Raw genomic sequence first — 24,282 nt, 5'->3', positions numbered from 1 at the left:
TGGGCGAAACTTGTCCAGGTCCAAATTTCTCACTATATTTTTACTGCCATAGATATAAAATTATCTGTTACCAGAATAAATCAACCATTTCATTTCCAAGATTTTATAATAAATGAAAGTACAGAAGCCATGGGTAGTTTTTTTACTTTCTTTATTCTCACAAAGTTGTAACTAACAAGACGTTTTTTCTCCATTGCATCACAAAAATATGTGACCATTCCAAAATATCTTCAAACATTTGGGATTTCTTTTCCCATGTATATGTTAAGCAATTCATTATTGTATCATATCAATACATTTAAGCCCTTAAAACATAATTTGGAACATAAAGAATGTTTATAAAATGTGTTTTTTGTGAAACAAATTGATAAGATGTTGAGTGACTGAGCTTCCTCTTGGGGTCCTGGCTTGGCTTGTCTCCAGCATTAGTGGATCGCCAGGCACAGCCACTGTTCAGAGGAAACACAGTTATACAAGCCATCCGAAAGGGGAAATGCCAGCAGTGCAGCTTTTGCTATTCTCTCACACACCTGTTGCATATCCAGCTCAATCTTCCCCGAGTCCTGTCTCTCCAGAGACTTAAACATTTCTGGGTCAGAGGCAGAACAAAAGACAGCTCTCAGATCACACAGATCATTATGAGAAATACTGAAGTGATGCTGCTGTTTTTCTGACACTTACTGAACAGCATTTCCAGTTTAATGAGACAGCCTACAAAACTGTCAAAGTCGATGGCGTACTGAGCGTCAGCATAGCGACGGACGATGGCCTGCAGCACAAAGCTGTTGACGTGGAAGCCTGGCAAAGACAAAGAGCCGTCGCTTAACACCACTACCTGTTAGCCTGTAGGGTCGGTTTCATCTCATGTCACTTCATGTGGATTACATGACTATGGGTGTTTCAAAGGTAGTAATGGAAGCGTTCTGTTACGCAGCCTCGCCCACGCTTGTTTTGTTCCTTTGGTAAAGCATACACAAACGACATTTATCTGCAGGGAGGAAGTCCTCGAACTAGCCTATCCAGTCTGTCATCTGTAATTGCCTAGGATACCAAAAGACAACACCCACCTGCTACCACCTCAGGCTGTGAGACTCCTCAATTCATCCTCTGCATTCCTCTGTATGAGGTGGTGTGTTTTGTTTTTCTTCTTGTGTAGCATAAAGGGACTCACTTATGGTTTTTAAATATATTATTTTGAAAACACGTGGTCATATTTTTTAAGATATATGAGAAAACAATTGGTATACTTGTCAATATATAGAGAATATATCATTGAATATACAGTATGCAATAATACTGTACATTGCAAGTACATTATTAACTGTGTATTACTACTGAGTAGTAGTGTGTACTACATGACAAGATGAGTACTCAATAGTCATGGATTGATCCACATCCATATTTGAACTCTGTGTTTTACACGGTTGTGACGCAGTTGGTCCCCACTAGTTATTACCATAGCAACAACTACTCCCCCCGGGGTCCTCACGAGAGACAAGGAAAGACATTCAGACATCATATCACGGACAATCTATAATATCAACGAAACAAAGTGAAATGCAAATAGGTAAAAAGCAGTGACTCTCCTCTCACGTGACAGTGTTTGATACCTGCTTCAGTTGCGGCGCATCTCATCTCGTGGGAGCTCATGGTGCCAGAGTTGTCTGAGTCGTGATTCTTGAAGATCTCCTACATGACCCAGGCACCCATGTGATGACAGATTCAGCCATTTGTTCCAGCATCTCCAACACACTATGTCAGAACAAAAATCGCCACTCACCAGGTATCTCTGGATTTTGTTCCAAAGCATGTGGAACTCCACCAGTCCCAGCTTGGAACTTTCATCTTTCTGGAGGATGTTAAGGTTTGTGAAAGGCTTGTTCTGGAAAGACTTTTGTTATTCATAATCCCACAGCGAGAATGCACCCAAACCCCAAAAGTTTAGTTTAAAATAAAAAAATCAATAATACTGTGAGGGGATAATTTGTCATCTTGAGGATACATCCAGCAGACTGACAATGAGGCGACCTGTGTCAAGGCTGAACCCATCTGTCTTTAGATCAGACCCTGCAACAAAAGTGACAAAACAGAGCTAGCTCCAACTCTTAAAGGGCAACTCCGCCAATGTTAGAAACTAAAGTGTGTTTCCAGGTCTTGGGGAGTACAACTGCATATGTGAAAGAGTAGGGAAGCCTTTTGTGGATGCACAGGAAACTTCATGAGATATGAAAAAGTGTCACCAGTGATGTAGCTCAAGGTCTGAGTTGCAGCGTGGGTAATGTAGGCGCCAGGTTTTGGAAAGACATATGGAAAATGCGAATACCAAATTGACAAAAGCCAAAACAAGAATATTTCGGCTTCTTATTCCACACGTTCTTCAAACCTGGCACCTACATTTACCACAATGCAATTTTGCCACTGTCTGACATCACTGGAGGCATTTATCAGATTACATCCTTTGGAGCCACAAAAAGCTTTATACTACTTTCTCACATGTGAGATAGTACTCCCCAAAACCCGTACACACACTTTATTATGTAAAACATGTGGGATCTCGCTGCACTTACTGTGAGAGACGACGTTGTTCAAAATTCTCACCAATTCGAAGGCCGATACCTCCAAGTCCTGTTTGAAAAATGCATATTTTAAGTGAGCTTTAATTTGTAACCCAGGTTTAGTGCTGTCCATGCATCTCATATACCGTCAGCTCTCATGTTGCTCTACCCACATTGCCGGCAATCTGCTTGAAGAGGTGCTTGAAATGAGGATCCACATCACTCTCACACACCTCCTCCTGTGGGAGGAAAGACACATGAAACTCAATGCCATTGCCAACAGTGCACCGCATCTCCAAATTTGTGATACTTTAATTTGAGAGAACATTTGAAAAGTATGTTAGTTTATCATTCTGTACAATGTTTTTTACCTCCTCTATTTTAGCATCAATGTCCTCCTCTAGTGGGCTAAAAAAAATAAAACAAACAGAAATGCACAGCTTTAGCACACTCTGCTGCCCGGCAGGGAAATAACATTCACACTAAGTTGACTGTGAGGACCAGACTGTCACCCTCGAAGGAGCAGGCCTCTCAGCTTTGTCCACCAGATGGCTGTATAAACTAAATCTCTTAGGCCCAGATCTATCAGCCTGAGGTCACTGTAACTCAGATACCTGGTCGCAGCCTGTTTCTCGGAGAAGACCCTGAGAACAAAGCTGCCGTTCTTGTGAGGCTGGAAGGTCGAGGGAACTATGGCGTATTCTCCAGGAGGAAGTTTGAAGCGGTCGCACACTTCGCGCATGTTGATGAAGGTGCTGCTCATGGCCACAGCTCTCTGTCGCAGCAGGACATCCGGACCCAGGTGGATGTTGCTGTGGCCTTTGTACTGAAGAGTGACAAGAGATTACTGGATTGTCAAGCAGACACCCTGAAATTCACAATGCAACCAAGCAATACTTATAATACTTGTGATGTCTTTTTTGGGCATCTTAAAACATCATGGCTTTAACGTATTTGTTTAAAATAACTAAAGGCTGGAAATCAGTTCTGCAGAGATGCCTTGGACTACAAATCTTGTTCTCCAGATCTAAGACAACAGGTTTGTTTGGCAGACCCCAAAAAATGTCACATCATCATCATTTTTATAGACAGTTAATAAAAGTTATCATTCCATCCCATCATGATTCACAATTACAGTCATCTTATTTGGCTAAATTATTGCAATATACTTTGTTTTCTTTTTTTCACCATATTGTGCAGCCTTACTATTTTGCATTTAAAAATGTCAGTTTGTAGTAAGGGAGCGATAGTGACATGTAGTTGTTCAAATACAGACCTGATCCGGGACCTGTGAAAGGAAACAGACAAAAAAATGTTGTTAAATCAGGCAATAATTAAAAACCACAGTTCTAATTTCAAATGACATAACAAATGTTTCTGAGACACCTTATAAATGGCAAAGCCAATGGTCTCAAGGCTGTGGTTCAGTCGCTTCAGCCGTCTTCCGTCCCTCTGCATCAGCCCCACCAGAAAGGTGCACCCATCCTCCCCATCCAGAGGATCATCGTCCACATCCTCCAGACGCACCACAAACTGAGGGTTGGACGAGAATGTGGCTGGAACACAGGACGGTGTAATCTTTTACAAGAAATGTTGTAGCACAGCTTCTCGCTCAGGCATACGTATGGTCTCTCCTTCTACCTGCGTGATTGCGGCAGCCGCCAGCAGTGGAGCCGACCCTCCATGTCCCTTCAAACTGGTAGTTGTTCCAGTGGCCCACTTCGTCGCTCTCGAGCGTGTCCGGGGTCAAGTTACAGATCTCCAGCCTGGAGAACTGCCTGATGAAGTCTGAATAGGACATCCTGAGCAGAGGGACACATATCACAAGAAAGAATGTTCTATCATTTCTCAATCTTTAACTTACGATTACTTTCCCAGCCTGAGTTAGAGCCTTAAACGGCCAGTGTATAGGATTTTGGTGAATCTGCTGACAGACATGGAATATAATGTGCAGAACTGTGTTTTTATCAGTGTATGATCGCCCGAAACATTAAGTGGGGATGCCACTAAAGTTGCTTTGGTGATGATGTGATTATGATCACCAATGTGTTTGACAATATTAACAAAATAGCAAAACTACTGCCAGTGTTGTGCAATAAATTCGAGGTAAAAAAAATTGAATTACCAGAACTCTCCATCTTCAGCCACATGGTTCAACTTTAATTTCTCATCTTTACCGACATGGTCCCATTCACCGGATCTAATTGTGAGGGGATAAAAATCATAGTTTTAGGAAAATCCTGAAAATAACCATTGGTAGCTGATGGTTAATGGATGCGGAACATCGTTATTTACCCATCACTCCACGGCCCAGTCCACTCCACCTGACCCCATGGGTTCCTGACACGGACCAGCTGAACCTGCCTGCCTCGATGATTAACCTGAGAGAGAGCAACAGTGGATGATGTCATTTCCACACTGTAACAAAAGCAGAAAACAAAAATGCTTACTAACTGGTATACCGTCTCTGCACCGGTGACAGAGTATGCATGCCCTTTGACAAGCTTGCAAGCCTTCACTGCCTCTGTCTCACAGGCGCTGGTGATCTGAAAGAACAAAGAATGACCATTTCAATCAGATGACATCCTGCTGTTGGTGTGCATAGGTTTGCAAATCGGCATGCAAATCAGAATGAAAACAGGGCTCACATCAATTGAGCAACCTAGCAGTGATCCGCGATTCAGGGCCTTCTTAATGATTTCAAAGAGATGTGGTGGAGCCTTGTCTAATGTGTACAGCTCTGAGATTCCTCCCGTGAAATCCTCAAAACCCTCAGTAGTGCTGCCTCCTATCAGGGCCTCATAGCAGCCACACACCCTGCCAGACACAGATGGGTGTGAAAAGATTCACAGATTCTATAGTTTACATTTTCACTGCATTAACGTTTTGATGAAGACATAAGAGGAACGATCAATACTTAGCGTAGGCCTTCTCCAGCAGCGGTGTCCAAAACTCAGAGCCCTCTGCTGAGTGAACAAATAGCAGCTTTCCGTCTCTGGTGGGTAAACGGTCATCGACCACCACGTCCACCCACTCGCCGAACCGCCAGAACTGAGAAGAGAATACTCTCCATCAGCAAACTCAACGTCAGACCTCCTCAGTCCTGCATTAAGACTCATGAGCAAGGCCACAGGCCACAGGCAAAATGAAGGAACTGCTTTGGGATTCAGATCAAATTTACACTTTCAATTTACACTTGGTTAATTCAGACTGGCCTATACCAGTGTGCAAATTTACCATTGAAATATATCATGATTCTATGGACTGACAAAGAGAGAAAAAAAAGCCCGCTTGAAGCTCAGGATTAGGGTTCTGGTGAGAAAGGTCACTGCCTGACCTGAAAGTGAAATATCCCGGCATAACCTTCGGTGAAACTCTGTCCAGGGGGCACCACACGAGCCAAGATCCGTTGGTCTAGAGTCAGGGAGGCTATTGCAGCCAGAAGCCAGCAGTCCCCTACAAAGAAAGAGCAGATACAGACACTGACATCAAGCAATATGTGTTAATTACCACTGTTATCAGTAGCTCCATTCACACTGCCCTTTCAGGGCGGGAATCATGCGCTGGTTCTCCATATTGCTATCTGTGGGAAAGTCTCAGTTGCAGAGAGGGGTGACAGTTTTGCTGGACTCTTGCCCTTTTCTCACAGAGACTTGACATTATCAGAGTAGCAAAGGCTTGCCATTTCTCTGCCTTTGTTTGATCACACTGTACCAAGCCGCTCTGGCATAAAGCTGCGCAAGTGTGTCAATTCAAAAAGATCTCTAACCCAGATACATGCGGGACTGTTAGGGTTTTTAACCACAAACATCTCTGGTCAAAACCTTCTACCCATTCTGCCAGCTTAAGTAAGAAGGAGTAAGAGGGGGTTTGTTGGAAACCATCAGAGTGACACACCCCTGATCCATGCCTCTGGCTTTTCCATTCACACACAACGCTTGCATTTGCTGTGGTTCTCATGCTACTTCCGGAGGTGCAGCAGACTCACATCTACTCCGGAGGTGGTATCAGAGCCGCAGCAGAGATGCTTGTGGTTAAAACCCAAACATCCCGGCATGTATCCGCCCAGCCGTTCATCCAATCATGTACCCATCCCAGTTCCCCACACTCACCAAGCCCTCCCTGACAGATGTCTGTCCTTGTGGCTCCACCGTCAATGAATCTTGGGTCCGAGCACAGCTCCTACAAAGAGCACCAAACCGTCACAAAGAGATGAATCTTTGAAAGAGGTGTTGGGAAATGTTTCCTTGGATCATATCACACTACTGAGATAGTAGGAGAAAATACCATATCAGTGATTTTGATTTGATGACTGTTTTTGATCACGTTGATTATTACAATTGTAACTGGAGTATTTAGCACTTTTTCTGCCTGATAGGACAGTGTTTGGGGCATGAACTCAACCTCCTGATCCAGATATAATTGTAATGTACCTACAGCTACACACTGACAAATTATAGTGCAGTCAGTTCACTAAGTTAATTTTCGATTTAAGCTAATGTAAATATAAAAGTTTTATATATTTGTTCAAACTTTTCTAGTTTCTAGTTTTTATTTCAGACTACTTATAAACGAGTTCTTCTTAACTTGAAGTCTTTTGACTTGAAATGATGAGATGGATGAATGTACTGTACAGAGTTCACTCAACTTTAAAGAAACATAATCAACATCATAATGGCAGACTTCCCAGCATGCAACATTTGAGAGTTGAAACCATCCCGAAACCCTTCTTTGTCATAGTTTGAAGAAAACAATGGAAACATGCCCTGTGTCTGTAATACATTATAAGATCAGTCATGATTGTTTTTATGCTAAAGAGAAAAAAATGCTAATCATGATAAAGGTATAATGCAGTCTTTAATAACTTCATTGGATTGGAGTCTGAATCAAGCACATCAAATAGGAGCAGGTGCTTCTGTCCTTTGTCTGAAATGGAGAACTGGATCTTCAAACTGGGAACATGTAGAGGGAAATCACATTTGTTTTTAATAACTATCAGTGTGAGCCAACAGTTGTGGTTTTCGCTTGGTACCTTAAGATTACCCAATTCCTCAACCTAAATTAAGTTAATTAAAACATATTTAAGTCAGTAATCACACTTACAATTTTAAGTTGAGCCAGTCGAAAATGATTTACTGAAATCTGTGTATTTGCTTGGTAGTAGCGTCTCACCTGTGGTCTTTTCCAAACGACACCCCTGGTCTTGCTTGAGTATGGTCCCAGCTCATTGTAGCCCAGTGATTTGTACTCAGCTGGAAAGCAGTTGTCCTCAAACAGACATCCTCTCTTCAGACACTGCTGGCGCAACGTCTCATAATCCTGCTTGGCGAACTTCACTGCACGCTTGTTGGTGCCAGTGCCTTGTTCCCTCTCCTGCTGATGGGCCAGTCGATATGCCGTGGAAGTCATCCTCTCCTTTTAGCTGGATGTAGAGGCCCTGGATGCTGATTATTCTCTTTGTGAGCTGAGCTGGGTCGACTCGCCTTGCAGCAGCTGGACACAATCTGGACGTGTCTTTGTCCCAGCCTCCTTTATACTGTAACTGCCACAGGTGAGGGGAAGACAGGGTGGGATCACAGACAGGGTGGGGCCTCCACAGGACAGCATCAACACCAAACAAATATGGCATGAGATGGCTGTGACAACAGCTGCAGTGCAAACAGGGACACGCCTAGAGGCAACTTAAAGCTCTACTCTCGCTTCCTCCTTTGTGTGCGTGTGTTTGTGTCCCTTTTACTGATGAATAATAAACCAAAATGCAATCATTAGATGTTTTTTAAAATTCACCGTGCTGACAAATAACAAAAGAAGAAGAACAATGTGAATGTGGTGTGTTACTCGAGGGGATTACATGTTCTACATGCAGTGGAGGGTTGTGAAAGGGAAGCTTAAACACATGATATGAAGCAAGTGCTGAATTGAGAAATAATAAGAATGGGTTATAAACAATATTACAACATGGAACCTATGGGATGTTTGCATCCAATCAGTCAAAGTGTGAACAAATATCTTTATTACTACTGTACTTATCCTGTATGCTAAGGACAGACAATCTAATCCTTCCTCAAACAGCTCTCCAAGTTAAGTGGTTAAGACAGGATCTTTGCTGGTGTTTCAGCTGTTGAATGCCGCACTACATGTTTTATAACATACCCTGTAAGCCTCATTTGCACCGCATACACTCATGGTAAATAAGGATATGCCATAGAAGTGACATCAGAATGGAGTTAGAGACAAAAACAAAAAAGACAGTACATATACGGTAACTTAAAGAGGACTTACTAAACTGCACACTACATGTAAAACTAGTGTGCACAGGAATTCCTTCGATTATCTGTTCTCTTCTTGACTTCACTGCTGAACCAGGTGCTTCTGTACCACATATTAACCATATTTCCATGGACCGAGAAGTATTGTCTTGGATAACAACACTGAGGTTATCCACACTGCTTCCAAAGCTGGTGGTTTTAACTGTTGTGGGAAGTTGGAGTAAGGATGGGTCATGAACCACTCAGTGCTTCGTGTACTCAGTCGCATTTGTGAACAGATACCCATCTTTACACTCAATACTCCTGGTTGTTTTCAGAGGCACATGCTTGTTTTTCACGGCGATCGCTGAGCTCTCTATATCAAAGTTGAACTGGTAACGATGATTATACACATAAAGGACGTAGATTAAGTCTGAGTACAAACTGTTCTTGAATGTACGCCAAACGGAGAGGAAAAAAAACCCTGTCTTGCTGATTGACTTTGCTATTGATATGTTTGGAGGCAGTTTGCTGACCTACTGCACAACAACCTCTAGCAGTCAGTGATTGATTAGCATTAAAAGCATCTGTAGTCTACACTCTAATGAAAGCATAATGAGTTGTACTGTCATATAAGTCATAATAAAGGTTTTTTTAAACCTTCAAGATTTAATGTTGGGAAATGCTTCACTAATGTAATGCAAGAAATGATAGGCAGTACGTTATTACTGGGCTTATGCGCCATTACAAATGATTAATTATGAATACACTGTTATTAATACCAAACATCTAATATAAATCACCCACTGTCGATAAGTAAAAGCTAATAAATGAATAAAATGCACTCACAAAATGTCACAAATATTCTTACACGTTTTTTTTTTTTTTATTAAACAGAAAATATAGCCACACACTTTCTGAATAGTGTGGGAAAATGTGAAAACATTCAAAAAATACACACGATTCTGATGCAGCCTTGCACTGTGTTCTCATCCCTACAGTAGCAGTCCTGATCAGAGCCGCTGTAAATCACCTCTGTACTGTATCCCCTGTCTTACCTACTTTACTGTTACTACTGTTTATACTCAACTTCCATTTCCTACAATAATAACAAATGTGACACAGTATGTGATTTGTCCACTCATCTTAACCTGTAATAGTACATTTTATTAGTAGATGTAAGAACTGCTACGATTAGTCTATTAACTGATTTCTCAGACAAGAGAAAATTAACTGACAGAACAGACAGAACTGGAAATATGTTATTAAGTAAACAATAAATGAACAGTTTTTTTTCAACTGTTTTTGGAGAGATAAACATTTGTCTCTTCTCCTGCAGGTGTCTCAGTCTCACCTGTTTCGGGTGTTAAAGATGTGACGAGGGTGGCGTCTCAGCTGGTCCTCCAATGTGTCCAGAGAGTGTGAGAGCCTCATGGAGATGGCAGAAGGTGAGAGGAAACGCTACTTCCCGTGTTACTGTGATCAGGGCGGCGATTGGCTGCAGTCATTTCCACACTGCACACATTTCACATGACTGACAATTCCAATGAAGACTGATCTCAAATAAAAAAATGAAGGGTCAGAGGTCACGTTTGATCCCCTGAAGCTGTTGGCACTGGCAGGTGAGGCTCTGGCTGATGTAGCAGAAGAGGAAGCAGATCAGGACAAGAAAAACCTTCACAGTCACAAGCGACTGAGGAGGTGATGTCCAGCACTTTAGTTCTACTCTATAAGCAAAAATTCCACTCTATGTTATTAAGAAAAAATATTTACAATAGGTCAATATTAGGAAGAAATGACACACCTCTGTCACAATCTGCCTCTCTGTCCCTCCCTCCAGCCAAAATTCCCACTTTTCCAATCCTATTAGTTTTTATCTATCAACCTGTCTAACAGACGCCCTCTGACTTTTTATCTATTCCAGACCCTGCCACTCCCTCACCATACTTCAGCAAAACATTAACATTAACATTGTGCACACACCATTGTAAAAAACTAGTCCATTGGTGGAAGAACAGTGTGTCTAGTGTTTATTCTTGTATCACTGTGTGTGCAGAGGGTATTTGTGTTCCCTGGACAGGATCCAGGACATCCCAGTATGGGACGGATACCAATTTGGTACGATCCGGCACCTCCCGTGTTACTTTGAAATACATTGAGTGTATTATTTAATTTTATTCATCCTGTCCTATGAAGCACTGATTTACACCAACAAGAAAATAGTCAAAAACTAGTGGCTAGGTGGAAAAACTTCTTCCTTTCTTTCACTTATCACACTCCCTGGTCTGCGTGTGCTCTCCGTGTCTTCAGCGCCCCTACCGGCCGTGCTCGGTGCTGCGGGCTGTGTGCGGTGGCCCCTCCCCCCTGAAGGGGCCGCTCCTCCCTGCAGTGTGTAGAGGGCCGGACCGGCAGAGCTCAACCTGCACCAAGCCACTGACCCCCCCCTTCTACACAGATTTACCCGACTGTCGCAGTCCAACTCGGTCAGAAGGAGCCCCAAGTCGCCTGTCGAAGCGGTGGTGAGTGCGGCCGTCTTGTTGATTTTCACTTCCCTCTCTGTGTTAACGCAGCCGGGATCAAGTTAACGGTCCTGTGTTGCTTGTCATTGTAGTGTAGGCCACCGAGCGGTTTGTTTGACTTTAATGCACTGCACGCTGTTGCAACTAATAATAGTCAACAGAGCTACAGCTGTCACCTCCAGGCCCGCAGGTTTAATTCAGGTTTGATATCCCGTGTGGAGTGAGTGTGTTGCATAGATCAGCAGATCTATAGATCAGTAGATCATGGGTCTATTGTTGTGAGAAATCTGTGAAGCAGACTGCAGGCCATAAAAAGACAGGCCTGCTGCCTGTACATCTGAACAGCTGCTGCAAATATATGAGCCTGTGCTACGTGTCTGTGCTACACATACTGTGCCTTTATTTTCATGGCACCAGGCCTGCGAATTCACATGTGCAGCGTTATTGTTGGCAGACAGGCTGATGGGTGTTTTGTGTTCAGGCTGAAGTCCTATAGGTGACATCATCATCATCGCAGGAATGCCTGGTTCAGCATTACAGAGATATCCTCCTGATCAATGGCCAGCAGTGTCCTCTCTTTAGGTGTTGGACAAAGCAGAGGGACATTCCTGCAGACCCTACACGCCTGTGGGGCCTCAGGGTTGGGGGGGGGCCGGCTCTATAAACAATATCCTTGCCTGCAGGATTGTGTCTACCTAAAGCATAGTCTAATTTGCACAGCAACAAGTCCATATTGTTTTCTAACTAATCAAAGAAACCCATCTTGATCTCCATCCAACTGTCTCCCTCTCACACAGAATGTGTGGACTGTTTACTGAACTGGGCTCATTAGGATTCCTTTCCGGCCGAGCAGAATATAAAAGGTCGCCCCATGTCCCAGCTTTTTCCAGCACTCATTCAGAACGGGGATAGACAGCCAAGAAACAAACTTACAGTCTTATCAGCCAGCCTCTCTACGCTGAGTTTAGTTCTTTTTATCTGCTGGTTTCTTCACAAAGCTATTATGGCCTGATGGAAAGTTGTGAAACGACAAGTGCATTCAGGGAGGAGAGGGAGAGGGAGAGACCCCCACGGAGCCGTAAACACTGAGGTCCATTAGAGCAGCTGCACAAGCCCCTGCATCTCAAGGGGATCCTGGTTATTTGAAAGAGTACACACTTTATCTTTACCAGTGACAAGTTCTGTGTGAGTGTGAATGACTTTCTCTCTGTTTTTCTTTTCTCATTCTCCCCCTCAGCCTGCCTGTACAGACCAGGTATCATATTTCTAAGTTCTTTGTCATTCACTCAGCTTGCTGTGTTTGAGATACTTTCATGTCTCACATTTTCCTGAAATTGCTTTTCTTCTGTACATTCTTTTTGTGTTTCTGTTCTTTCCCCACTGGGCTTTTAAAGGGGCATTTATGTTGGTTTCTAACCAATGTTTTCATAGCAACACATTGACTTAGAGTTTACATCACACAACTGTGGTTATCTGGTAATCGGCCTGCATTATTATTATTATTTGCTTGATTTGCCTTTTACAGGGCCCATGAATGCACCTCAAACACCATCACATATGTTAAACTGGAAGCTATAATTAAGGTCCTTAAATCTTTTCATAGGTGAAATATGTAGAAATTGTCCACCTGTCAAATACATGACTCTTTACTGCTGCTAGATTCAGCTGCTGTCAGCTAGTGGACTCAGTTAGCCTTGCAGCTAGCAGTTCAGACTGGGAGTTTGGGAGAATTTACACTGCTCACAGTGGAAATATCAAGAAATACTTATTTTTCCCATAACTGAATAAACAAGCTGTTCTCAGAGGACAATAAGGTCCCCAAAGGTGGCAGGATACGCCACATATAAACTAAGTTAATGTTAAATTACCTGGACCTTTGATTTTTTATTTAGTCAGTTAACTGCTCAGTTGCACTTTTTTATATCCCCCCCAAATGAAAGCAATGAAAGTTATCACACTGCCAGGAACAAAATAAACTGGAGAAACTGCTGAGTCCTCTGCTTACGTATTTATTATTTTATTGGCCTTAAGGTTCTCAGACTTTAGTATATTTAGTGTAAAAGTACAAAAAACAATACCCATCATTTGTACATCCTCAACCACCGAATGTAAAATCCCCTGGGTTGCCTAATCGATTATCTCAGTGAAAGAATAAATGGAACACAAAAGAACAGTGTAATGTAGAACCCGTACGGGGTCAGACTAGTTACTCGGAGGCAGATTCAGTCGTCCCGACACACACCCACACCTGATTGCCGTGCTGTAACTCTGACCAGAGTGTGCCGCTGAATAACTTCCTGCTATTTATAGGTCACAGCACTGTGCACACCCACTCAGCTCCATATTTTTATCTCACGCCACCAGTATGTATCCAGCTGGAGGGATATCTGCAAGCATATACGCCAACAGGCTACGAGCGGAAGGCATGGGCTCCAACGAGCAGGCTGTGCCCTACTTCAACCAGGACTACGAGGCACTGAAGCAGGAATGTTTGGAGTCGGGATGTTTGTTCGAAGACCCCTCTTTCCCCGCCGAGCCTCCATCCCTGGGCTTCAAGGAGCTCGCCCCCTATTCGGCCAAAACTAGAGATGTGGAATGGATGAGGCCCACGGTGAGAACACTTGATTGATTGATTAATTGTGTGCACTTGGAAGTAAAAAGTAGTAATTAAGAAATGCCGCGCTGATGATTCTTCGGATTGCGTCTCATGTGATATTTCACAACAGGCGTGTGGGTTATGACTCCTGCTGGTGATGACTGGAACTCAACAGAGAAAGGCATCATATAAACAAACATATCAATGACACTGTCTCGCCGTCCGTGTCTGCAAACTCAGACAGAATGGGACAAGTCGGGACAGGAGGGTCTCGGACCACCACAGCTGTTGGCATCGCGTGGCATTCGTTGACCGCTCCCTCGCTCAGACATTTGTTTACAGTGCTTCGTCAAAAACACAGGAAGTCAACACAGATATGCTAGTTTGGCAGTGACTTGAAATAGATCTTGCCTTGAAGGAGACTGTAAAAAAATGTGATGACCTGTTTTCACCCAGATTTTTTGAATTTCTCCACAGGAGCTGACAGGTGACCCTCAGTTCATCGTGGGTGGTGCCACCAGAACAGACGTCTGTCAGGGAGCGCTGGGTGAGCCCTGATTGTTCTGGTCCTGAATTTATTTATTTATTTTGAAAGAAGTAGGGCTGCAACAAATAATCATTTTTATAATCTATTAATCAACTGATTATTTTCACAATTAATCCTTTTGAACAGTCCTTTGTGCCCCCTTCTCTGCATGTTTTAGATAAATCTCTGCCCAGAAACAGCTGATTCAAATGAATGGGTCGTTCTCGGGGTGCAGTAGAGCTTGATGATGAACTGATCATTTGAAGTGGGTGTTTCAGGGCCAGGATTAAAGAATAGATGTACTTCAAATTGCTTATTTTGTACAACCAACATTCAAAAACCCCAAAGACTTTTCATTTACTATCAAAATTTACAAGGAATAAGCCAAAAATCCTTAAATTTAAAGATGCAATATCCAGATTTTTCGATGAAAACAAAAAGTGAACTAAACTTGTCAACAGGATGTGAAGCAATGGTAGCTTTTATATTTATGACATCTATGTAGGCCACCAACACTTCTTTATTGCTCCGAGCTCCCAGACTGTCAGGTTTACAGGGCTAAGTGGCAAACAACAGCTACAGTTAGCAGCAGTTGGCTGTTACTCTGATGTGTTATGCTGTCCTCTGTTTGTTTTGAGCATTCAACAGCTGGTCGATTCTTACATTTGCACCATAGAGGAGCTGGAACCAGCAAACAGTTTTGGTTGAAAAACAACTGAAACAACTGATTCTCAAAATAGTTGCTGATTTAAAATGCTTTAATTGGCTAATGGTTGCAGCTCTAGCCAGAAGACAGAGTTGGATAATGTTGATTAAATCTTCTTATTCCCCTTTCAGGTGACTGCTGGCTCTTGGCAGCCATCGGCTCTCTCACCCTGAATGAGAAGCTCCTTCATCGGGTTGTCCCACACGGGCAGTCCTTCCAAGACGACTATGCTGGAATCTTCCACTTTCAGGTACTTTTAAGATCCTTCCATCCTCAACTCTTTCTTGCCTTCCCGGCAAGCAATTCGGATAGATGGAATTCTTGATTATTGCCCTGTGTTGCAGTTCTGGCAGTTCGGCGAGTGGGTCGACGTGGTGATAGATGACAGGCTGCCTGTGAAAGACGGGGAGCTGATGTTTGTCCATTCTGCCGAGGGCAATGAATTCTGGAGTGCACTCCTGGAGAAAGCCTATGCTAAGTAGGTTTTGAAAGAGCCTGCTCAATTACTAAATTATTCAGAATGAGCGTATTTAGTATGAAGCTGTGAATCACATCCTGGAGTGCTGCTTTTGAAGGCTATCAAGCTGAAGTGTGTTTTTATGCGGGTTTCAGGCTGAACGGCTCCTACGAGGCTCTGTCAGGAGGGAGCACCACAGAAGGGTTTGAGGACTTTACAGGTGGTGTGTCTGAGATGTACGAGCTCCGCAGCGCTCCCAGAGACCTGTACAGGATAATCGGCAAAGCTCTGGAGCGAGGCTCTCTGCTGGGCTGCTCCATCGACGTAAGTGCTGGACAATCTGGCACACCACCGAGACACGTAGAACAATTTTGCACCTTCTTGAAAACTAATAACATGAAAAGCACTTCTTTTTGATACATAGTCCAGTGCTGTAATCATGTTTGTCATATCATCGCAGATCACCAGTGCCTTTGACATGGAGGCTGTTACATTTAAGAAGCTTGTGAAGGGCCACGCCTACTCAGTCACTGGATTGAAAGAGGTCTGTCTGTGTGTGACTCTGGTGTCTTTAACCTCGTTTGCTGAATCAGTGACATCTTTTAAATCACTTCTCAAAATGTTCCTTTTTAATATGCCTACCCCGGCTCTGTTTTATTTCCAGTGTCTCCAGTGTTTCATTATATCACTGTTGTTTGTGTGCCTCGGTCCTGAAATGTTTTAAAGGAGACACTGCAGCAGCACTATATCCCCCCATGTTTGAGCTCCTGTCTCTTTAAGGTCCCCACTCCTGAATACCCAGTCTGCTCTGATTGGTCAGCTCACACGGATGAGCCAGCACCCCGCACTGTCTCCGTCCTCTCTGCTGTGTTTTCAGCTTCCAGTTAGCTTCCCCGTACAGTAACTACCATTACCATGAATATACACATCAATTCAAATATGTGACATGGAGACGTAGTGTGATGTCACAAGGTCACAGAATTAAAGGTGGGATTACTGCAAAGGTGTTTTGTGTGGGAGAGAGGAGCTCCCCAAATTTGGGCTGTTTAAATTCAACGACCATTTATATGCAGAAGAACCTATACAACACAGTGAAGGGTTTTTTTTTTTTTTGAAAAAAAGCATCAATGTGTAACTTTGTTGTGAAAGTGCCTTTTAAATAAAGTTTATGTTTATTATCATGAATTGGGTTCTGCTATAATCAAGATGAATGGGTCGACGTTTCCCATCCCTCTGTGTGTTTTGTAGGTTGATTTCCGCGGCAACATGGAACGCCTGATCCGAGTACGCAACCCTTGGGGCCAGGTGGAGTGGACCGGTGCCTGGAGCGACAAGTGAGTATACTAAAGAGATTCCCGCCCCTAGTTTTGCTTTGTTTATGAGTATGATATCTCAAACAGGATGTTTATTCCGGTCTGCTTGTCTTGTCCTATATAGTGCCCCGGAATGGGATGAGATTGATCCCTCTGAAAGAGAAGACCTGCATCTGCAGATGGAAGATGGGGAGTTTTGGTAAGAAGACCCAGCGGCTGTTACACTGTTTTGTCATTTTATTGTACTGTAGGTATTTCAAAGGAATGGTTAGACATTTTGTGAAATATGCCTATCCACTTTCTGCAATTGGACAGTTGATTTGATTCATAGAAAAGTGTTCTTCAGTCCTGGTCCTAGTGCCCCCTGCCCTGCATGTTAAATGTTTCCCCTGTTCCAGCACTCCTGTTTCAAATGATCTGTTCGTCCTCTAACCGTCCCTTTAGTTTGAATCAGGTGTGTTAGAGCAGGGGAAAATGTAAAACATACACAACATCTTTGACAAGAAAGCAAATGAGAGTATTTCTCGAAAATGTCTGACTAATCTTTTTACCACGTTTCATGCGGGTTCCTGCCCTAAAACCTTTATTTTAATCCTCCAGGATGTCCTTCAATGAGTTCAAGAGGCAGTTTTCTCGGCTAGAGATCTGTAACTTGACTGCCGATGCTCTGAGCGACGACAGCATGAACCACTGGAACACCATGAAGTTCTACGGCACGTGGAGGAGAGGCAGCACCGCTGGAGGCTGCAGGAACCATCCCAGTGAGTCCCAACCGCATTGTCACACTGACACGGATAATATCACGCATTATCAAGTGATAACGTCTTTTTATGAAGAGTGCAAACAGGTCCTGTGATGCTACCTTGACTATGAAACAGGCTAACAGAACTGCACCATCTTTGTAGACACATTTTGGATCAACCCTCAGTATAAGATCACGCTGCTGGAGGAGGATGACGACCCAGAGGACGATGAGGTGGCGTGCAGTTTTCTGGTCGCCCTCATGCAGAAGGACCGCCGCAAATATCGGCGCCAAGGTGGGGACATGCACACCATTGGATTTGCTATCTATGAGGTGAGAACAGAGACAGTCACTCAGTATTGTCTGTTTTTTCCTTTTCATGCTTTAGACACATATCAACATCTCCTTTTGGCCTTTGCTCGTTTTTGTTCATTTTCTCTCCCTCATCTTTCTTTATGCAGATTCCAGAGGAGGTAAGCAGAGCATCAATTACTACCATAGTTTATTTAACCAAAAATAAGTACGTGTTTTAACCCATTTACTGTGAATGATGTAAACGTAAGTGAATAAAATGGTTGGCAGTAATGTTAAGTATGTACTGATGGACCTTCAAAACATGCAGCTGCATCTTAACCATGTATTGTGCTCTACTGTCCTCAGTACAGAGGCTGCCAGAATGTCCATTTGAAGAAAAACTTCTTTTTGAGCAATTCATCGTGCGCTCGCTCGGAGACCTTCATCAACCTGCGGGAGGTGAGCACTCGGCTTCGCCTGCCGCCCGGAGAGTACCTCATCGTGCCGTCCACCTTCGAGCCCCACAAAGAGGCCGACTTTGTCCTCAGGGTCTTCACCGAGAAGCAGTCAGAAACGGAGTATGTGTCTTTTGCGTACAATTTTATGGATTTGCAATGTCTAGTAATGCAAAACTCGCACTTATATGGTTTTATCCTTTGCAGGGAGCTGGATGATGAAATCTCTGCTGATCTAGGAGATGATGTACGAATCAGTGAGATGTAACACTGCAGAATGAAAGAAAATGTTACATAAGATGTTATACGAATGGCAGGAAATAATTAGGTAAGATTCTGATTATAATCCAGTGTCTTTATATTTTTTCCTACAGGAAGAAGTGACTGAAGACAGCATTGATGAGTCTTTCAAGTCCATGTTCGCTCAGCTAGCAGGAGACGTAAGATCTCTCTTCATGTTGGGAATCTTCATTTGCATTTGCACTTGCTAACACAACATGATGAGTTTTATATAGCAACTTTGGTGTGTTCATATTATGGTATTTCTTGTGGTATTTTAGACAAATGTAAAGGTTAAAATATCCAAAATGGTCTGATCTTTTCTTTGGTGTAAAACATGAAGTGGCTCTGACTAAAGACTCTTCTCTTGTCCTCTTTGATTGTCCAGGACATGGAGATTTCTATTCGTGAGCTCAGGACCATCCTAAACAGAGTTGTCACCCGCCGTGAGTTCTCATATTACTTATTACTATATCATGAGTTTTCACGATCCATTTCCTGCATGAGCCTCTGTGTGACTGACTGTGACTCTGCTTCAGATGAGTGCGTTTTGTATTTCAGACAAAGATCTGAAGACTGACGGCTTCAGTGTGGAATCATGTCGAACCATGGTCAACCTAATGGATGTATCCTCTTGAGAAATGACGAGGCATGAATGGATTGCAAATGATTGAATTACATCGATTATATATATATATAAAAAAAAACTAAACTAATCCTACATCCAGCATGCTAGCATTGATGGAATTTAACTAAACACATGTACTCAAATACTGAACTTATACAATTTTTATGTTCTTGTGCTTGAGTAATAATTTCTGCTTCTTCATACTTCTATTCCACTAATTGGAGGAAGATACTGTACTTTGTACTCCATGATATTTATTTTACGACTTAATTTAATAATTACTTTGCAGATTATATGTTGTATCCGTGCCAAAAATAATTTCTTTTGTTAATCCGAATAACTGGCCATGCTAATAATCAGTCGACCATAGTACATATATACACATATGTAGATAAATGTTTGATTTTCTTTAACTTTTTATACATTTCATGTCAAATTGTTTGACTCAAGTACTATTTAACTTGCAATCTTACTGAAGTAGTATTTCAAAAAGATATCTTTACTTGTACTTGGGCTTTTAGGTACTTGTTCAAACACTGCATGCTTGCGATTGTGTGTCATTTCACTCCTTGACACAGTGTTTACCAGAAAGATGGCAGTGCCCGTCTAGGGCTGGTGGAGTTTCAGATCCTCTGGAACAAGATCCGAAATTGGCTGGTAAGAATAAAAATAATAATTACTTTATTAAGAATAGGTAGAATTATAACAATTCCAAAGAAAGTTTATGCAGGCTTATATTCTCTATTTTTGTGTCTCTCAGGTCGTTTACAGGCAATTTGACCTTGACAAGTCAGGGGCCATGAGCTCGTATGAGATGCGTCTCGCTGTGGAGGCAGCAGGTATGATGCTCTTGAGTATCATTTCCAACAATTATTGCCATGCACACACTCACAGGAGAGAAGTGTGACCCTTCATTTTTTTTATTGTTTCCTGTGTAGGTTTCAAGCTGAATAACAGACTGAACCAGATCCTGGTGGCCCGTTATGCAGAGAATGAGCTGATCGACTTTGACAACTTTATCTGCTGCTTGGTTAAGCTTGAAGCCATGTTTAGTGAGTATTACTGTAAAAGTTGTCATTATAAATATATATGCTGTATGTTTGCAGATGATTTAGTTATAAAACGGTAAGAATTCAAACAGAAAAGCTGGATTTTTTTTTTTCTTTCAACAGGGTATTTCAAGCAATTTGACCAGGAGGGGTCAGGAGTGGCTGAGATGACCATCACAGAGGTGAGTTCTGTTTTAGAAAGAAATTCTCATCACATTTTATCAGTTGTTTACCTTAAACTAAACTTGACTGTCATATTTTCAGTGGCTTTACCTGACAATGTGTGGATAAAGAAGAGGGGGCAGTGCCCATAGACTGCCATGGAACTGCAGCCCTGAACAGCCCTCAGCCTTAGTGACCCACTGATATTTTAACACATCCCACCTCAGCGTACCTGAAGTAGCAAAGCAGCTGTATAATGGTATGACCAAAGTCCAACCAAGCCAAGTGTCTCGCGGCCCTAATCTGCCAAACAACTATGCAAACCCTCAATATGAGTACATGTCATTTTGCCACATAAAATGTGTCATCTCTGTCGAAACAGCATGAGCCCGTGCATGACAATAATCACTAGCTGTAATGAGCACTGTAAGTTGATTTTATATTTCAACAATTTAATTTTATTATCTGTATATTGTATTTTGTCTGATTGACTAACAATGTGTTCACAGTTCTTATTTTGGAATCTCACCAAGTGATAAAACATAAAGGAAATATGAAGAAGTATGTTACTGCAGCGTTTTCAACAGTGAAGTCTTATAGTTTCTCAATCACTCTGCACTCACGTTTCTATTTTTTAAAAAACAGATTATTAACAGGAAGAGAAAACCTCACAGTGGAGTTGGTAGTTCCATTAATGTACCTGTGGGTGGCAGTACAGACCCAATCTAATGTCAGTATGTTTTTTTTTTTATTTCTTGATATTTGATACTAAAGTTTAGCCTGTTTATATATATTATTATATTCTACTTTATTTGAAGCTGAAGTCAGACCTTTGTTTAGTTTTACTTGATTGCTTTTATTTTGCACTGAGATTTTAGTTAAAGAAGCTGCTTTGGAAGTGGCCTCAACTTGGTGAGAAACACTGTATGTCAGTTCACTCGAGGGACATTACAGGGATCACACGATGCTGAATGCCTTATACATGACACCATGGTGTTATAAGCAGCTGTTGGAACTGTGCTAGTCATGTGTTTTGTGTTGTGAATGTATGTTGTGCCTTCAATAAATAGTTCATGCTTCGTCAGTTTGTTCATTGTGTTCCTTATAACATGAGTTTGACCCACATTTGGCTGCTCAGACTGTCTGTGAACTCCTATACTGTGAACTTGAGGTGAAGCATATTTATTGTAAACACAGAAGGGGCCTCAGTAAAATGTCAAACATGTCGACGACCTGAATTTACTACACACATTAAGAACACTGGAATACTGAATAGCAAAAGGGTGTGCACTCCTTTTAAAGTTTATTAAAGACAAGAACATACACAAAAGATGTAATGACCCCCTCAGATGTGAAATGTACAGTGTGAATGATGCTGCCATTAAACAAACGAGCTAGCAATCGCTAGGACTTTAGAGTAGTCTCCATCCATTTTGCGCAGATGCGTGGGTATAGGGACCTTAATCCTTGTTCCTGTAGGGTTCCCATTGTCCTCGATCAGAACAACATTGTTTGAATCAAAGCGTGGAGTCATCCGATCTCCAGGCATTTTGTGCCCGACGATCAGCGCCTTCTTCTTCTGTCCTTTGATGGCAAGCAACACTCTGTCGCCAACTTTTCCAATGCCATTCTTGGTATAGACGTGGATCACTCTTGGTGCACGGTGATATGGTGTAGTTCCAAGAGGGCTGTTGTCCACCACGCGCACTCTGGTCATTTTCATAACAGCTGCTGCAACAGCAGTTACACTGATGAAAAGAAAAAGCAAACTGGTCACGTTCAACTGACGGGAGCTCTGCTGATGCACTACTCATTAACGTCAGAGATCACGATATTGATTATAGCTTTCCTCCAGTGACTTAAGTGAGCAGTCTTAAAATTGGTTTGAAAAAAACTTTTCTATGGGAAACTACAGGTTTATAGCAAAAAAGAAAAAAAAATCTGAGACTGTCTGAGCTGCTCTATAGACAGTGAATAAAGAAATGACTCACAGCTGGCTAGATGAGGTCATTAAAGCAAGTAAACCTTCCTAAGCACAGATTTGGGCTGACAATTGCAGAAAACAATGACAGCATCCATGGTGACACCAATGGGATAGAGGGGCACAGAATATGCATGCGGATGTAAGATGTCAAACAACATTTTAAGCTACAATTACTATTCAAATATTGATATAGCAATCCAAGCACCACCTTACACTGACAACATACAGTCAAAATGTTGTACCATGCAAAGTGAACTAAACTTTCCTTTAAAAAAAAAAAACAGATGTATCCTCAGTCTTTATTAACATCACCATATACTAGTTAAAATAACAATTGTGTATGTAATGATGCTCAGCAGTTGTATATACTTTAATTCTTGAAGATCCCTTCCATAAATGTTTGAACGAATATCAAGACACTTAGCTTTGTTATAAATCTGAAAATCCATACACTCCTTCTCCCCACTGAATAACCCAGAGTCTAGTTTATCTATTGGACACAAGACTAAAAGTCATTCTGAGTGTTGTATACTGGAGGCTTCAGGTTTCCTCATCACACTTGTTTATGTTGCATACTGGACCACAAATGGCTTCCAAAGTAGTTGTGAGGACGAAAATAAGGCTGGTACATCCCTACATCCCACGGGTGGATTAATGAGATCAACTACATCTTAAACTCAGATTTAGAGTGACCACAGAAAGTCTACCCTTATGGCATATGTTAATGTGAAAACAGCATTCTAGCCTCAACTCTATTCTCACATGACTTTGCACAGTGAAGTTAAAAAAAAATTCATTGGAAGTTACAAGAGATATTTCTTGAGGACTTTAATAAATGACTAAGATATAGACTAATTATAGTAGAGAGTTCCACTCCTCTATCACCGACTAAAGTATAAATGGCTTAAGTGTATCTTATTTAGTTTGATGACTGTCAAATTTCCGCTGACCACATCTGTGCCAAGTCTTACCTTCCACAATATCTGGCTGTACAATTTTACAGATAAACGTTTTACCTAAAAGTCCTCTGGTGAGTTACAGACGATGTCTTTACGAAGAGTCCAGTCAGGGATCTTGAAAGCTGGGAGAGAGACATAACTACAGCGAATATTCCGCCACCTAGAAAAAGAAATTATACACGGTTAGCAGTTCATAAATTAAAGGTTTTGCAAATGATATAGCTAGCTATGCTAGCAAATGCTAACAATCACATGCTGGGCGGAAGAGTCCTAACAGCAAAGTAAAAATAAATTGCGGATTATAGTATGTGTTCCTATCAATGACGCAAATACAATAATGCTTACAATGAAATAGAGAAAGCCTAGGTTTAGGATTAAAACATCTATCTTGCTAACGTTACCCTTCTATCACGCTCCATGCCAATGTCAAAAGTACAACGTCAACAAAAGGCGACCAACCGCCTTTAGCCGAGCTAGCTGTAAACACGACAGGCATTAGCAGATAATTAACACATATCCCTCGTTGCAATTAGGAGGACGCACTTTGATTTATTAATGTGTGTCAAATGTCAACGTTTGTGCTGATAAAAGCAAGAGTACCTAAAGGAACCGCATAAGCGGCTGCTGGCCCCGGCTGGCTTGTTTGTTACTTTCGCCTACGTCATACAAACGCGCCGTGGACAACATAGACATACAGGAGTATAGAAGCTACACAATGAAGACGGCACGAAGATTTAACGACTATAGCGTTTAATGACGTGTCGTCGCTCTATATGATACGCCTCTATGTACGTCACGCTCTAAACCTGA

At 42.1% G+C, this 24,282-nt stretch overlaps 3 protein-coding genes across 6 annotated transcripts; 1 reads left to right on the top strand and 2 right to left on the bottom strand.

Annotated features, from left to right (window-relative positions):
- Positions 1–169: 169 nt before the first annotated feature.
- Positions 170–8,139, bottom strand: LOC119034167 (calpain-2 catalytic subunit-like). Its single transcript, XM_037124954.1, has 21 exons — positions 7,728–8,139; positions 6,668–6,737; positions 5,893–6,011; positions 5,473–5,606; positions 5,204–5,372; positions 5,018–5,101; positions 4,851–4,936; positions 4,681–4,755; positions 4,197–4,357; positions 3,942–4,111; positions 3,832–3,843; positions 3,170–3,381; positions 2,927–2,963; positions 2,729–2,794; positions 2,568–2,625; positions 2,003–2,067; positions 1,781–1,849; positions 1,611–1,689; positions 682–798; positions 531–589; positions 170–449 (listed from the first exon to the last, which is right to left on the bottom strand). Exons 1-21 carry the CDS (start codon positions 7,962–7,964, stop codon positions 426–428), a joined length of 2,103 nt encoding a protein of 700 aa, XP_036980849.1. The 5' UTR covers positions 7,965–8,139; the 3' UTR covers positions 170–425.
- A 2,055-nt stretch (positions 8,140–10,194) lies between these two features.
- Positions 10,195–21,613, top strand: LOC119034165 (calpain-1 catalytic subunit-like). 2 transcript variants are annotated; one of them, XM_037124952.1, is made up of 24 exons: positions 10,195–10,251; positions 11,114–11,322; positions 12,560–12,577; positions 13,687–13,933; positions 14,396–14,465; positions 15,282–15,400; positions 15,495–15,628; positions 15,763–15,931; positions 16,068–16,151; positions 16,856–16,941; positions 17,045–17,119; positions 17,521–17,681; positions 17,826–17,995; positions 18,124–18,135; positions 18,323–18,534; positions 18,619–18,658; positions 18,786–18,851; positions 19,079–19,136; positions 19,252–19,316; positions 19,907–19,975; positions 20,079–20,157; positions 20,257–20,370; positions 20,491–20,549; positions 20,632–21,613. In XM_037124952.1, exons 1-24 carry the CDS (start codon positions 10,210–10,212, stop codon positions 20,656–20,658), a joined length of 2,385 nt encoding a protein of 794 aa, XP_036980847.1. In that variant the 5' UTR covers positions 10,195–10,209; the 3' UTR covers positions 20,659–21,613. The 2 variants fall into 2 exon arrangements, with proteins under 2 accessions (XP_036980847.1, XP_036980848.1); XM_037124953.1 differs by lacking the exon at positions 12,560–12,577.
- A 182-nt stretch (positions 21,614–21,795) lies between these two features.
- mrpl14 (mitochondrial ribosomal protein L14) lies at positions 21,796–24,208 on the bottom strand. Of its 3 annotated transcripts, none has more exons than XM_037124959.1 (3): positions 24,073–24,208; positions 23,530–23,632; positions 21,796–22,277 (listed from the first exon to the last, which is right to left on the bottom strand). In XM_037124959.1, the coding sequence occupies exons 2-3, from the start codon at positions 23,607–23,609 to the stop codon at positions 21,911–21,913; spliced, it is 447 nt and encodes a 148-aa protein (XP_036980854.1). In that variant the 5' UTR covers positions 23,610–23,632; positions 24,073–24,208; the 3' UTR covers positions 21,796–21,910. The 3 variants fall into 3 exon arrangements, with proteins under 3 accessions (XP_036980854.1, XP_036980853.1, XP_036980855.1); XM_037124958.1 differs by lacking the exon at positions 24,073–24,208 and adding an exon at positions 23,874–24,007; XM_037124960.1 differs by lacking the exon at positions 24,073–24,208 and adding an exon at positions 23,818–23,959.
- Between the last annotated feature and the right edge of the window lie 74 nt (positions 24,209–24,282).

The sequence above is a fragment of the Acanthopagrus latus genome, chromosome 15 (genome assembly GCF_904848185.1).
Source record: "Acanthopagrus latus isolate v.2019 chromosome 15, fAcaLat1.1, whole genome shotgun sequence".
Classification (NCBI taxonomy): domain Eukaryota; kingdom Metazoa; phylum Chordata; class Actinopteri; order Spariformes; family Sparidae; genus Acanthopagrus; species Acanthopagrus latus.
The sequence above is the reverse complement of the archived record's forward strand: the minus strand, read 5'-3'. Positions and strand labels throughout refer to the sequence as shown.

Bases quoted from the DNA above. Each gene is read 5' to 3' on its own strand.
- LOC119034165 (XM_037124952.1), top strand. From the start codon at position 10,210: ATGTGTCCAGAGAGTGTGAGAGCCTCATGGAGATGGCAGAAG. The intron at 13,934-14,395 runs GTGAGAACACTT...ATTTCTCCACAG, and splicing joins TGGAATGGATGAGGCCCACG to GAGCTGACAGGTGACCCTCA. The intron at 15,401-15,494 runs GTACTTTTAAGA...CCTGTGTTGCAG, and splicing joins CTGGAATCTTCCACTTTCAG to TTCTGGCAGTTCGGCGAGTG.
- mrpl14 (XM_037124959.1), bottom strand. From the start codon at position 23,609: ATGTCTCTCTCCCAGCTTTCAAGATCCCTGACTGGACTCTTCGTAAAG. The intron at 22,278-23,529 runs GTAAAACGTTTA...TCTTTTCATCAG, and splicing joins ACTCACCAGAGGACTTTTAG to TGTAACTGCTGTTGCAGCAG.
- LOC119034167 (XM_037124954.1), bottom strand. From the start codon at position 7,964: ATGACTTCCACGGCATATCGACTGGCCCATCAGCAGGAGAGGGAACAA. The intron at 4,358-4,680 runs GTAATTCAATTT...CCCTCTGCTCAG, and splicing joins GCTGAAGATGGAGAGTTCTG to GATGTCCTATTCAGACTTCA. The intron at 4,112-4,196 runs GTAGAAGGAGAG...CCTGTGTTCCAG, and splicing joins CGGCTGCCGCAATCACGCAG to CCACATTCTCGTCCAACCCT.